The 15,534-nt window shown below is 36.9% G+C and overlaps 1 protein-coding gene across 1 annotated transcript; it reads right to left on the bottom strand.

The window, feature by feature from the left end:
• Window positions 1-5,125: 5,125 nt before the first annotated feature.
• On the bottom strand, window positions 5,126-9,945 carry LOC116143117 (syntaxin-71-like). The gene is made up of 9 exons (XM_031428528.1): window positions 9,588-9,945; window positions 8,982-9,107; window positions 8,430-8,589; window positions 7,527-7,612; window positions 7,323-7,391; window positions 7,199-7,243; window positions 7,043-7,105; window positions 6,862-6,938; window positions 5,126-5,492 (listed from the first exon to the last, which is right to left on the bottom strand). The coding sequence occupies exons 1-9, from the start codon at window positions 9,741-9,743 to the stop codon at window positions 5,477-5,479; spliced, it is 798 nt and encodes a 265-aa protein (XP_031284388.1). The 5' UTR covers window positions 9,744-9,945; the 3' UTR covers window positions 5,126-5,476.
• Between the last annotated feature and the right edge of the window lie 5,589 nt (window positions 9,946-15,534).

The following is a 15,534-nucleotide window of genomic DNA, read 5'->3' as shown; positions in this document are numbered from 1 at the left end:
CAGCCACAAGGTAGTAGTATTGGTTTTGCAACTCAAATGTTTCCTCAGTTGACAGAAGGAATCTTGAATTTAGGATGTGGACAGTTAGGAAGCAATCTTAGAGATCCTTATCGTGTTGGTCTTCCTCAAGCCTATCCTATTGGTCCTCCTCAGGTCTTTTATAACAATATGGTGAGAAGCAGAGGTAGAGGACACGGTTACTTTAAACAAAAGCTGATATGTCAAGTCTGCGAGAAAACAGGCCATTTTGCCCTCTAGTGCCATCATCATTTCGATTAGAAATATCAGGGGTTCAACTCACATACCTATAACCAATCAGTACATCCAATTGGCTATAATCCCTCAATCAACCCACAAACCAACCTATCTGGAAACTCTAATGAACCTGCTGCTCTTTTTGCTTACAACCATTCACTTAACACCTATTTTAACAACTCATATACTGGTCTTCATAATGCTTCAGTTACTACTCCTACTAATTTGACTCACGGTTTTCCTTATGCTCCTAATGACATTTCTCAATACTCCTATGGAACTTCACCTATACATACAAATAGAGGACCATTTCCTAATACCTCATCACCAACTATTCCAGCTACACCATCCTCATCAGCCTTCGTAAACTCTTTTCAATCAACCATTGCCACTCCACAAACTGTCCATGATAATTCTTGGTACATGGATTTTGGTGCATCACACCATATGACTGCAAATGCCTCCAACCTCACTCATGCAGCCAGTTATCCAGGGAACTCTAAGGTTCAAGTGGGCAATGGAAAGTCTATACCTATTACTCATACAGGTATGCTACTTATTCCCTCTTATGATTCACATAGAATTATTCAGCTTAGAAGAATACTATGTGTTCCAAAAATTGCTAAGAATCTTTTTAGTATTTCTCAAATAACTAAGGGTAATAATGTCATTGTAGAGTTTCACTCTGATCGTTGCCTAGTAAAGGATAAAAACAGCCAAGTTGTGTTGCTACAAGGAGCAATAAAAGATGGTATTTATCAGTTAGACCTTCCTCGTAATATCTCTTTGCAATATAAACTCTCAACTACTATTTTACCAATTCTGCAATTAGTGTTGGTCATCTCGCTGAGCATTCTAGTGCTAAGCAAGTTGTATCTGAAAGCTGTGTTTTTTATTCAGAAATACTTCAACCTTTCACCATTGCTGTTTCTAGTACCTCTAAATCCAATATTAGTTCTAAATGTAATAGCTACAATGTATCTTTGAATTCTTCCATGTTATGGCATACAAGATTGGGACATCTAAATGTTAAGACTCGTCATGCTATATTGAATAAATTGAATGTAAAGAACTCACTTTCTAGCATAAAAAGTTTTTCTGTAAGGCTTGTCAGGATGGTAAATTACAATAGTGTACTTTTCCCTCTTCTTCCTCCAGAGCAGCAACTCCAATAGATTTAGTCCACTCTGATCTTTGGGGACTTGCTCCACTTCTTTCACATGAGGGTTGTAAGTACTATATTATTTTTGTTGATGACTTTAGTAGGTACACTTGAATTTATCCTTTGAGACAAAAATCAAAAGCATACACTATGTTTGTGCAGTTTCATAGCTTCATAGAGAGACATCTAGGTATAAAAATGAAGTGCTTGCAAACCGATTGGGGTGGAGAATTCAGGTCCTTTACTGGATACTTACAACAACATGGTATTATGTTTCGACATTCATGTCCATACCTTCACCAACAAAATGGTCGAGTGGAATGAAAACATAGGGCTATTACTGAATATGGGTTATCTCTTTTGGCTCATACTGGTATGCCATTGAAGTATTGGTGGACTGCTTTTTAGCACAACCACATATCTCTTAAACAGATTACCATCCATTGCACTAGAGTTTGTAACACTTTGTTATGTTTTGCTTCATCAAGAACCCAAATATAAAGAACTTAAGGTATTTGGATGCAACTGTTATCCATATCTTCGGCTTTTTCAGAAAAGTAAGTTTTCTTTTCATATAGAAAAAATGTGCCTTCATTGGCTATAGTTTAGCGCACAAGGGATATTAGTGTTTATCATCATTCGGTAGGGTGTATATTGCCAAGCAAGTGAGGTTTAATGAAGCAAATTTCCCATTTAAGTCTGGTTTTCATATAGGGGGTAGTGCAGATTTTGTTCAACCTACTGAGGTCTTATATTGTGATAGTGCTTATCTCTGGTGTCTTCCACAATTTGCGCATGACCTTACTCTTATGAATATTGTTACTAATTCTTCTTCTCATGCAAGTTTTCAGATAGATCCTATGGTTCCAAAGTCTAATATTATTTCCTCTTCCTCTAAGGCATATTTTCGGCATAGTCTAGAAGAAGCTCAACCTGGTGCATCTCCTTAGGTTAATACTTCAATTTCTACTCCCACACAGCAAATAGACTAGCTCAATGTCGATATGTCTACAACTCATCAACTTGAAAGTTCAACTAGAGCTGCTTAATTTGAAGAATCTGTTCTTAGTTTGACAAGGCAGCAAGCACAAAACAATGTTAACATACCTGAAGCTTCCTAGTTTGAGATATCAACTGAAGCTCCTTAGTGTGAAAATTCAGTTCCTGTTTTGATGAGTGATAAAGACTACAGTAATGCTTTAGGTCCTATTTTGCCACATCAGGAGAAACAAAATCACGTTGCTGCCCCTCTGGCAGTAACTCATCCGTAAGGTACTGCTGGTATTTAGTTGGAAGTAGTACCTCCTTGTTGTCCCTTTACCTCAGCTACAAATAGTCATCTAATGCTTACCAGATCTAAGATTGGTTATAAACCTCATCGTTCATATCAGGCTTTCTTGTCCACTTGTCCCATATTAAAGGAGCCACAAAATCAGTCTCTGAAGCTTTACATACCCCTTAATGGAAACAAGCCATGACTGCTGAATATGAGGCACTTTTGAGAAATAAAACTTGGGAGCTTGTACCTTATGAAGAAGGAATGCATGTTGTTGGATGCAAGTGGGTGTTTAAGACAAAATTAAATTCAGATGGGACTCTTCAGAAGTACAAGGCCATACTTGTGGCTAAAGGGTTTCAGCAAACCCCTGGCCTTGATTACTTCAATACGTTTTCATCGGTTATTAAAGCAGCTACAATCAAAGCCATGCTATCTATTGCAGTGAATCAGAATTGGAAAATACAGTAGCTCGACATTAATAATGCTTTCCTAAATGGGGAATTAGCAGAAATAATGTTTATAATGCCTCCTGAAGGTTTCTCCTCTACATGTTCTCAAGGTAAACAAGTCTGTCAATTACACAAAGCTTTGTATAGCCTTAAACAGGCTCCACGAGCTTGGTTTGACAAACTTAAGGTTGCATTGCTAGATTGGGGGTTTGTTAATTTTGCTTCAGATGTGAGTCTTTTCTTTTATAAGAAGGATTCTCAAGTTGTCTATCTACTAGTCTATATAGATGACATTTTGGTGACAGGAAATAACAGTCAGCTTATTGATCAAGTAGTGATTGATCTTAATAATCAGTTTGCTTTGAAAATTCTGGGAGAGGTGTAGTATTTTCTCGGCTTTGAAATTCAAAGAAATGTTGTTGGTTTACTTCTCACTCAAACTAAGTATGCACAGGACCTACTGCAAAAGGCTGGAATGAAAGATTCAAAACCATGTCCTACCCGTATGGCTACTAGAGTGAAATTAAGAAAAGAAAACAGTGAGATGTTTAATCAGCCTACTTTGTATAGAAGCATTATTGGGGATCTACAATATCTGACCTTATCCAGACTTGACTTAGCCTTTTTAGTAAATACATTAAGCCAATTTTTACAAAGTCCTACAGTAGCTCACTAGACAGCAAGCAAAAGAATTTTACAATATGTTAAGGAAACTTTACAACATCGTGTTATATTCACAAGAAGTCAGAAGTTCATTCTCGAAACCTATGTTGATGCGAATTGGGCTAATGATATTAATGATAGAAAGTCCACCAGTGGATATACTATGTTCCTTGGAGGTAATCTAATTCAATGGTGTTCACGGAAGCAAAAGATAGTCTCCTTATCATCTATAGAGGTAGAGTACCAATCTTTAAGTTAAGCAACTACTGAAATTGTGTGGGTTCAACATTTATTTGAAGAACTTGGAATTACAATTAATAATATGCCTGTGATCTGGTGTGACAACAAGAATGCTGAGGCCTTGTTCTCAAATTTAGTTTTTCACACTATGACCAAACATATAGAGATTGATGTGCACTATGTGAGAGAACTAGTTTCAAGAAATGCTCTGAATGTGCAGTATGTATCCTCTGAATATCAGGTTGCAGATCTTCTCACTAAGGCTTTGCCTAGTAACAGGTTTGGTCTGCTACGAGATAAGCTTAATGTGACTTCTGTGTTGACTGATTAGATCAAGTTTTATTTCTGGTTTGTAGGCTGTCAAATTAAGCTTGGTACTGAGAAGAGTTGTTGATATGTTCTGCTCCTGTGATCTGCGTTGGATGTGTATTTTCTATATCTGCATTGTTAAAAGATGATTTGATTGAGATCTGCAATAGTAAAGTTGATGTTGAGATGTGAGTAATCTGGAAGCTAATGTATGTTGAAGTCAATAGTATATTTTGTGAAGTATATTTTGTGCTGCTGCTGAGGCTGTAAAAGCTAATCTGTGGTAGTATGATTTTAAAGTGTTTGAGGTGTCATCAGCATGAGTACTAGGAATAGCTGTATATCAAATGATTAGCAGCAAATGATTAAGTGATTAGGAGCAAATGCTTAAGTAGGAGTGTTGCGTTTGAGGGGAAATATTGGAACGAAGGTAGAAGAACTCCCAATATATCTGGGTTGTGTTTGTAATAAAACAAATATCTGGGTTACGTTGTAATAGAACAAAACTTAGTGAAAAACAGGGCGTTTTACTCCGTATTCAATGTATAAAAACATTGCTACCTTGTAACAGATTTCAGTTAGAAAAATTAGAAGAAATTCACAATTTTTTCTCGTCTTCTCTAGAATCTTTTCTTTGTTTCTTGTTCTTTATTTTTCTTTGGTTAAACAAGAATCTTCACATCCCAACAACAAATAATACAATAATTTTGTCAACTAAAAGCTCGAAGAGTATACCGACAATCTGCCAAACACAGCCTCCTATTCCACTAATCAAATTTATTTCCCATCCTCAATGTTTATTAAGATCCATTCAATGTAGATGGCATCTGTTATGTTGATGGTGTTTCAAATATGTTGGCTTTATCGAATAACAATCAGGAAAAATATGATCTTAAACAATGTAAACAAAATAAACTACAAGAAAGCAAATTGGTTATCGACAGGCTTTATGACCTTTTATATAGACGACAAACATACATTTTAAGAAACAGTTAGCAGCATATCCTGAATTTACGAAAGAAACCAAATACAAAATCAAGCACCACAGTAAATCTTCAAACGCTAAAAGACGCCAGAAAATGCAGCCGGAAACAGGACAAGCAGCCTTTTTGTATCATTTCACTTCTTTAGCACACTGCAAATAGAGCACATCCATCAAAATAAATTTGCATAGTCAATCAATAATGGCAATGTTGATGATGGCTACGATGATAATAAAGAATTGACTGATCTATGACCAAGAGTTTCAACCCAGACAAGTACAAGACAAAGATCTAAAAATGTAAACTCTAGAGAGCCAATCAACCGTGACAACTCTGAATCATGAAGCATGTAGGCAAATACCCAAACGGTGTACATTCATCCCAAACATCATAGCTCTATTAAAGATGCCTTAAAGAGGACATCTTGCCCAGACCCTCCAAGTAAAATTCACCAGGTTCTAATAACCATCATTCCTATCTATTTGATATATATAACTGATTGAGGGGCAATCAAATAATACTAAATGCTGAAAAGAAAAATTCCAATCTCTGCAAAGCATTCCCAGGGTTTTAGTGCCATCTTCCATTTTTCCTCATAAATCAACATGAACAAAAAGTAGAAGCAGAGGGTCGACTCCAATATTTCATCAACTTTCTGACAACTCCTGTGCTAAAACTGCAATGAATGCCAATAAAGATGCCAAATGATCCTAACCAAGGAAGGTCTAGGAGCTTATGAAATGGTGCAAAACAATCATTTTAAAAGTTCAATTCAAGCCAGTGAAAATAAAAACCTTACAGTAGAATTTGATGACACAATGGGATCAACGACTTCACAATGCAATGACAAATGCTCTCTCTCAATACACTAGAGGTTCTATATCTACACCTCACACCTTAATGATTCATCAATCCAGAAATTCTATTCTTCCTATGCTGTAAACCATCTATCTCAACACATGACATGAGGCTGATGCCCCAAATAACACAGCAATTTACATCAATAAGTCACATTCCATCGAAGGGAATACCCAAACCACAATCAGATTAGATATAAAGAAAATGCAGATAACATAACCTTGTGCAGGAAATCGACTAATCCAAAACTAGTCAACTCTTTAAAGCATAAATAACAAGACAGATTGAAGGCTGAAGAGACTAATAGAACCCACACACCAACTAGTAGTAATAATTAATAAAATATAGCAGATTCATATAACAAAGCTTCAATGATAGGACTTAGAATGGTGGCACAAGCAAGTTCTGTTTAACTACCTACTTCATTGATATCATAATCGGTTGTCCTAACCTATAAACCAATCTCAGTCCCAAGATTTGGTTGTTCTAAGCTACATTAAGACTTTAGGAATTCCTCGTCATGTAGATCTAACTGAATGTTTTTGCCAAATTTGATAGATTACTTGACATGTGGAATAGGAGAAAATGATTTATTAAAGTTAACAAAATAGTGACAGACAGAGCACATGTATTTGAGCAATTCTGAAAGAGGAAGGAGCTTACTTGTATAAATAGGCTGCAATTCCCAGAATTATGCACAATAAAATTATGTCAATACAGAAATTGCGACTGGACCTCAGCTGGAACAGGCCAAAAGCTATGTTAGATCCAGCAAAGAAACGTACATATGGAGACAGCCAAAAACAGATGGAAATCAAAACTTCTTTGAATTGCAGGTCATCACCTGGTTAACAGTGTCTTTAAGTCTAACATTAGTATTCTTAAGATCAGCTGTCGCCCGATCCACCTACAAAAATGAATGAAGAACATAAAAATACACTGTATATTCCAGAAAGGGCAGAGTTTTGAAAGAGTAGAAGGATATAACAACGTTTCTCACCTTAGTGTCAATTTCATCCATCAAGGGAACTTGCCTATCCAATTCCTGCACATCCCAACAATATAGTGAACCAAAACATGTGAATATTGCAAATGAGCTGGTAGTTTCATTTAAGCCTGCATACCTCATTCATATCATGGGCCATGTTTTTCAAAGTATCAAGACCTTCTGAAATCATTTCCAACCCTTGATCCTGAGGGAATGTCAAAATAGATCAAATTTACAAACCATGGTTAAAAAGGAAGTACATATAACTTAATTTATGCATGCTTCCTTCTAATTTAACAACCATGCCAAAAGAAACTGCATGTCAAGATCTGTAACTTGCCTGCTTTGTTTTACGCATTTCATACTCCTGCCTAAACTGACTAGACTCTTCACTTTGTTGAAAGTATTCATCGTCAAACCGCCCATCTATATAGTAAACAGAATAGATGTAAGACTGTAAGTAGCAGCAATAATAAATTATATGATTCCCACACTGATTAGCAGACCCATCATACCTCCGCATGAACTTGGCATCAATTGATATAACACTATAAATGAATTCAAGTATTAAGCAGTTATAATGGCCTATATCATATAAGTAGAGCTCTTTCCCAAATATTCTCCTTAGCCTTTTTCATTTTCATCCCTTTTGGAGAATAAAAGTGATTATCAATGCCTCCAATGAGCAACACACGTGTTCTTATTTACTATCATTTTTTGAATCTAATTGAATACATTTTCCATATAATCTGTGCTTAATTATTATACGCTAAAACACAAGGGTATAAGGCAAAACTAAACAATTAATAAGTAAAATATTTAGCCAAAGTTATAATCAATTCAATTTTTAATGCTTAGCAAAAACCGAAAAGCAACAGTAACACTGTTTTTAGAGTAGTGTTAAGATCTTAACCATTGACTCACAACCCATATAAAAGATTTTACTTCTTCATATTTGCCACACGTTGGCTTTGGCTAAATCTAAGATTCTAGTAATACTTTCCATCCATTCAGCACAATAATCAACATTAGATAGTACATTAAATGCACAAGTGTTTGATTGTATGGGCAGTGAGAAGCATTTTTCTCACAAAGAGGAAAAAGTTATTGGAGGGTATATATAGAATAGGTTTTGCATAAAGCCTATATAGCTACTCAATACTTCAGATTCCAGATCTGTATATGAAATCTGAAAAAAAAAAAAGAAAAAAAAGAAAAAAAAGAAAAAAAAGAAAAAAAATACCTGAATCAAATTTGATTTCAGTACGAGAAGCTGACGCTGACCAACCTCCACTTTGTTTGGGAGCAGCTGCAGTTCCATCTGGTATAGCTTGGATCCTATCAGGCAATGCAAGAACCAAATCATTACGAGCAGCAAACTCTTCCGTTGAAAGCCCTTTAACCTGTAAAATACCAAAATAATCATCAGCAAAATTACAAGGTAAACTTAATTGAGTATGTTCTGGTATACTAGGGATCATGTTGATTCATTCAAACTTCAATTTCACTTAAGTAAAGAATAAATGATGGTGTTTCTAATCTACTTCACCAGAATGCAACCATATGGCTATTTACAAGTAACAAGGAACATGGACAGAGAATAGTCAACAGAGATCTATGTCTAGATTATGATTATACAAGCAATCCACTTTTCAATAATCCAGATGAAATTCATATAAATGAGAGGCAAAACCTGGGGAGTTTTCTTGTTCAAGAGAAGTTCTAAAATAATTCCAATAAATAAAGCAATACAAATAAGAAATTTAGAGAAAAAACAAGAATAGTGAATATCAACCCTTTTCATAGCCAGTCTCTGCAACTTTGGAACCTCTTCCAGCAATCGAGCCTTAGTTCGACGAATCTCAGCATTCAATGCAACTACAGATGCCCTATTTTTCTCCTTTGAAGCAGCCTCCGCTTTCTGCAGATCAAATCCTCAAATTTTAGTAAACAAACGAACTAACCAAATACAGAAAGTAGCAAATCCTATCTCTCCTTCAAACTTCACCAAAATGCGGCTTAAAAGAACAAAAAAGAAAAACACCATAGATCTCCAACGAAGTCTATATCCTCATCGACCACTAAAATGACTTAAATTGAGGTAAATTGAGAACTAATTCAAAACCAAAACTTGTATATCATCGTATTTGAAATTTTGTCAAGAGAATTTCATATGAATATGCATAAATGTAGGAAATAATAATCATTATCAAACATGCTTACGAATTAATTCAAAAACCACAGATCTCTAATTAACTCTAACCCAGCAACTAAACGACCTTCAAATTTAAATAAAATTTTCCCTTCTTTAGATAAAAACGAAGCCAAATCATCAGATTTGACATTGTCTAAAGCATTCTACTTCAAAATGAGAGATAGTAGAAAGAGAGATCGAAGGGACCTCAAGAGCGGCTTCGATGTCAGCTTCGACGACGCCGTATAGGCGAGCAAATGCATCGTCGCCGGAGACATTGGAATCCTTCTGCTTTTCGATGTCGTATTTGTCGTACTTTTTGCAGATCGCATCTACTCTCGTTAAAATGTCGATAACACTCATTTTCTATTTGCTTTTTTCGCTTTAAGTTTACTGTAAAAGCGCTCAAAATTGGGAGGAAAGAGGAGAATAATCGAAGAGAAGAGAAGGATTTAAGTTCAATTTTTTTTTCAGTTCAAGTTATGACAGTCTTGCTGGTGAGGGCAACAAACAACACAAGAAGAGAGATTTCACAATACAGCCTGTTACCGGTTGCCTACTTAATCTGTAGAGGAAATTTAACTCCCTGTACATCCCAAGTTTGCATTTAAAAAAATGACCCTTAAAATCTTTTTTATTTTTTATTTTTATTTAGAAAAGCTGAGGTGGCATACTTAAGATTTATTAAACATGTAAAATATATTAAACTGAAAAGATTTAAACATATATAGGTAAAATTATAATTAATGAAAGTTGTTTAAATTTTGAAATTTGAAAATAAGCCCCCACCCTTCAAAATCGCTTAATCGAGCCATATACCCAAAAACGACTGACAAACACTATTCGTTTCTCTACAATTTCTGGTGATTACAGTGCCTAAATTCTGGCAAATTTTCAATCCTAAAGCTTTCTTACACAAAACCATGGCTGACATTCACAAAGAGGAGGAAAACACAACCCCACTCCGAATCCTAGACTCCGGCGGTGCCAGCAGTTCAAAGGTTATCGAAGACGACGCTCTGGGGGATCATCCGATGAGTAAAGGTGGTCCACAAGCAGAGGAGACGACGGCGGCACAAGAATAGAGAGAAGAATAGGAAAACGGTTTTGAAGAGGAGGACGCCGGTGAAGAAATGGTACCTTTTTTTACTTTTTTTTTTTGAATTGGATGAGAAAATGGATTGATTTGTGTGAATTTGGGGGAGATGTAGTTTGTTTTATTGTTATGATGGTTGTGACGTTTTGTCGAGCAGTTAGCGGGCATTGGTGGAGTGGCTTTGTTTGGGTTCCAGAGGATGGGGGAAGGCAAGGGAGGTTGTTTCTGGGAGTTTGGTGGGTTGGGATGGCAGGAGGTGACGGAATAGGAGGGTTGGAGGGCTGCCCTACATACTGGCAAGGTTGGCCAAGCACAACGCATGCAGTACTACGCGCACTGTGCAAGGCCAGCCTTGTAGGGCTTGCATTCGTAGGGTTGGCTATGATTGTTGTGTTAGAAGTGTTAAATTGTAGGGTTTTTAATTCATATGTTGGTGGGGTTTTAGCTTTGGTGATTATTTGGATGTGTTTTTTTGAGCTGTGGGGATAATGGTCTTAATTATGGTGATCCTTAAATTAGTGATCTTATGAATTTGTATGCTATGAATGAATATGTAACGGTGGTGCAGATGTTATGTTAATGTTGTTATGTGTGATACTAATGTTTTTTGGTTGTGCTTGAAGTGTGAAATGAAAGTTTTTTAATTCATACGTTGGTGAGGTTTTAATTGAGTGATTGTTTAGATTATTAGTTGTAACAATGAATGAATGGATGTTGTTGATGATGGTGGCGGAGGTAATATTATTAAGTGGAAGACTAAGTTTGTTTGTTGTGTTAGAAGTGTTAAATGCTTGCATTTTAATTGATGCTTTGGTTGAGTTTTAGTTTAGTGATGTTTTGAGTTATTAACTATTGTGATGACATGATTAGTAATGAGTGCAGTATAGTTTTTATGTTCATTTACATTGTATGATGCACCTTTTTTTTTTTTTTTCTCATAGTTGAAAAGTTCATTGTATGATATTTTTTCTTTATTTACAAAGTATGTTGGCAGCCTATTAGTTTTTTTTTTTTTTTTTTTTCTGATATTTAGTTTATATCGATTGTACAGATTTTCTGAAGCATAAACTATAAAGACTATGGGTTGGACGTTGTAAGCGATAAGGTACCGTGCTTCCCTGTAAGGGTGACAGTTAGGTCAAGTTGGCAAGTTTTTACGAAAATAATGGATATTTTATGGGAACAGAAGAAAGGTTTAGACCGATTCAAAGAGAGTTATTTCGGTCATTTTATGAACATCGGAGAAAATTGGAAAAAGACGCTCTGGGGGCAAGGAGAGCGTTATATGTTGCTGCACTCAGTTAAAAGCAAAAAAAAAAAAAAAAAAAAAAAAAAAAAAAAAAAAAAAAAAAAAAAAAAAAAGAATTTGGGATGATGGAATATGCCTTGATGACATGCTTAAGATGCGGTAGAGCAAGAGAGAATAAATAACAGTAGTGCAACTGAAAACTTGGCTAGAAAGGTTTCAGGGGAGAAAACGTCCATTACGGGATGCGATTTAGAGGAGAGGTTAGAAGAAGGTGGGTATACCTCTTTAGAAAGGTTCAAAATGTATCTGGTATGGTTCGTACATTCGATCCTAATGACTTCTGACTTAACAAAAGTCATTAATATGGATTGGGTAAAGTTTACAAGTAACATGGACTTCTTTAATGCTTATCTATGGGGACGGGTATCATTTCAGCTAACCATGAACTCCCTGCAAGGAAAAGACATGGCATTAAAGCAATCTCAATTTGTCGAGAAGAATAGACCGAGCACGTACAATTTGTTTGGCTTCCTATGGGCAATGCAGGTAAATATTAATAGCTTTTTGTTATATTTTTTGTATTATATGTGTTTTAATTATGATATAGACTATTTTTTTACAATGTAGGCTTGGATGTATGAGGTTGTCCCTGTCCTGGATAAGGCCGGGGGGGGGGGGGGGGGGGGGGGGGATGAAGACTTCGGATGAGCGACTACAATTTCTTAGGATGTTGCGGTGGCACATAAAAAAGTGTACCCATTGGGATTACAAATAGACATGGAAATTCAAGTGGCTCGGGTAAGATTAAAGGATTAAGCTTTTGAATATGCACTTGCTTTTAAATGTGACTTAAATCTGATTGATTTTGTTTCTTATTGCAGGGAGTCATCTATCCCTTCCTCACCGCTACTAGGGTTGAAGTGGGAGAGGAGTATGTTACATCCTTCAAAGCACTGGAGGATGAAGCAGATGAAGGGATAGACCACCTAATGTAAGACTTAGAAGGGGTCACGCATGTGAGTGCAGTTGTAGGGCCACTGCTTGAGAATGTTGTTGACGCTGAGGATGATGAAGCTCTACTCAGCGGGAGGGAGGAGGAGGAGGAGGAAGAGGATGAAGAGGTTCGTACGCCTCCACCCAATTGGCAAACTGGTACAACAAGTACCGCTTTACCGAGGCATCGGGGTCGGGAGAATGAGGTGGTTGACCTTATAAACGGTCTGTTTGAAAGTTTTACAACAGTCGTTTATGAGAGGTTTAAGAAGATGGAAGAGCGGATGAAAAAGGTGGAAGAGAAAGTTGATAAGGTGGCAGAGAAAGTTGGTAGGGTGGAAGAGGAAGTTGGTGGAGGAGGAAGTTGGTGGAGTATTGAAAGCGGTTAAAGTGCAACCTGAACTGAAAAGAGAGAACCGAAAGAGTAAGTTTGCCAAATCTCCTTACATCGTAGTAATGTATGGAAAAAAGAGGAAAGTAAAGAAAAAAATTGAGAAAGTCCACGAAAGTGGAGAAGCAAAAATGGAGGAGGTTAAGGAGGTTGCTGGAGGAAGTGGGGAAGTGATAATGGAGGAGGGTGAGGCCGGATGCTAAGGAAGTGGGGATATGCAAATGGAGGAAGGGGGAGGAAGTGGGCAAGCGAAAACGTAGGAGTTAAAGGTCGATTTGTATAGGCCAATAGAAGAGGAAAAGAAAAAACCCTTCTATGCCTATTACAATGAATCTGGAAGTGATGCCCATGTGAAGTGCAAGACCGGGCATTATCCTTGGGAGTGGTTTGAAAAGATGTTGACGATGGGCAGGTGGCTTGACGACTCGGTGAGTTATTTTCCCTTATTTTTGCTTATGTTTTCCATGAGGTATTGTATACTTATCATGTTGTTTTTATTTGATGTATCACATCGATGAGATATTGGCACTCATGAGGCTACGACAGAGTGGTAATGGTGATATATTGTATCCCAATTGTGCCATCACCGATGTAACCTTTGGCCAAACGCTAGTAACGACATATGACACTTTAATGAAAAAGGCCATTGGTAGAGGTGTAGCAAGAGGAGGCAAGCGAAAAAGATTGGGCACAGATGAGTTCGACGGCATCCCTGATGATTTTTAGTTTGATGACATGATCATGTAGTATGTACGGGGGGAAAGGCCCAAACATGGTCATAGTTGGGCAAACGTTAAAAGAGTATACTACATCATCAACATCAAGGATATGCACTGGATAGCCGTCGTTGCGCTTCTAGAGAAAGGCTTGCTATTAGGAAACTGTCCATATACGCAGCGGAAAACAAAGTCATAATAACAAGGATCGTTCCTATTGAGCCAAGATCAAATGCACAATTTTACAGTTTATGTTAAACTAGAAATCTACAGAAATTAATCACGAGTACGCACGTTTGGAGGCTCCTCCAAATTTGTCAATGAACGTTTTGCTATCGACCCAAGTATAGGATCGAACCCACGTAGTCCACACGAAGACAATCACAAAGAACTAAGGAGGGATTTGCTAGATCCTTCTTAGCTTTAAGATTAAAGTAGAAAAATCAAATGAATTGATTTTGGGCAAAATGGTATACTGCCATGGGAGAGAAAAATGGGGCTGTGGGGTTTTTCCTTTTTCGATCAAATGAGTGTAATGAAAAACCACTTAATAAAAATCTCTACACTTTTTCTTTTATAGTGATTTTTAATACCCTCTTCCCATATGGAATAGGCTTGCGCTCCAATCCAAACACCCCATGTTACCAAATACTCCAAATTAAATATTTTATATTCATTTCATCATTATCTCAATTAAAATCAATTAATATATATTTAATCTATATATTAACATTTAACAATAATGATGATTTAATTAAATATATGCGAATACATATTTAAACGTAATTTCACTTATTTAATTTTTCTAATAAATTAAATAAAGGCTACGACCTCAGCAAATTTAATTGCACTGTGAAATTACCAAAATACCCTTTCGTCTAAAAAGACAAAAACACCTTTCTTTCTTCTTCAGTCTTAAATTATCTTCTATGTGTGTGACCCATAGGCTCCTCATCATACCGACAGTGTATAGTATCGCGATTAACACCAATTAATCGTCTCACTAATACACAGACCAAGATTGGCCCCTAGCAAGGCATCATGGCCACCCGATAAATTCAGATTCAGCAAAGTAGCTACCTGTCAACGATATGGTTACTGTACAATTCAATCCTTTCATCATCCATTATCTCGACAAGACGAAAGGCATAGAAATAGTATCAACCTTTGGTTACTCTCGATTTTATGTATTCAGTTTCTGGACCAATGACCTGTATTATAATTCGGATAGAGCAACAACTCAATCCCACTGTGGCCACAATTTTAGTGTCATTGCCATATACTGAATTGCACTGTGAGATAACTTCTCCCGTACTCAGGAGTGATGAATCCTCTGTCAATCTACCATAGTCTTGATACATTCCTTGATGCAGCCGATCACCACCGTATTGACAGCTCTGAAAAGAGCTGCGTTAGGCTAGTGTCAAACTACACCAATCGGTGCACAAGGCGCTCCGGTGATCTCAAGTCTAAGGATCACATGCACCACCATTCGTTAGAGGATTTGTTCCATAGACACTGGGGTTACCATCCATATGGAATCCTCTGGTGGGTCAGTCCAGTGAACTTGCTGCGGTGTATTCACCTACAGCAAGCACCCATGTGTTGCACCAGGTTGTCACCAAATAACCTTGATAAGCGAGATTAGTCACTGCCTTTCGATAGGGTCGTTCAACACTATGATAGCCTTACCGTATTATTTATGCCCT

The sequence above is a fragment of the Pistacia vera genome, unplaced genomic scaffold (assembly GCF_008641045.1).
Source record: "Pistacia vera cultivar Batoury unplaced genomic scaffold, PisVer_v2 Contig426, whole genome shotgun sequence".
Classification (NCBI taxonomy): domain Eukaryota; kingdom Viridiplantae; phylum Streptophyta; class Magnoliopsida; order Sapindales; family Anacardiaceae; genus Pistacia; species Pistacia vera.
This window is presented reverse-complemented; position numbering and strand designations above follow the sequence as displayed.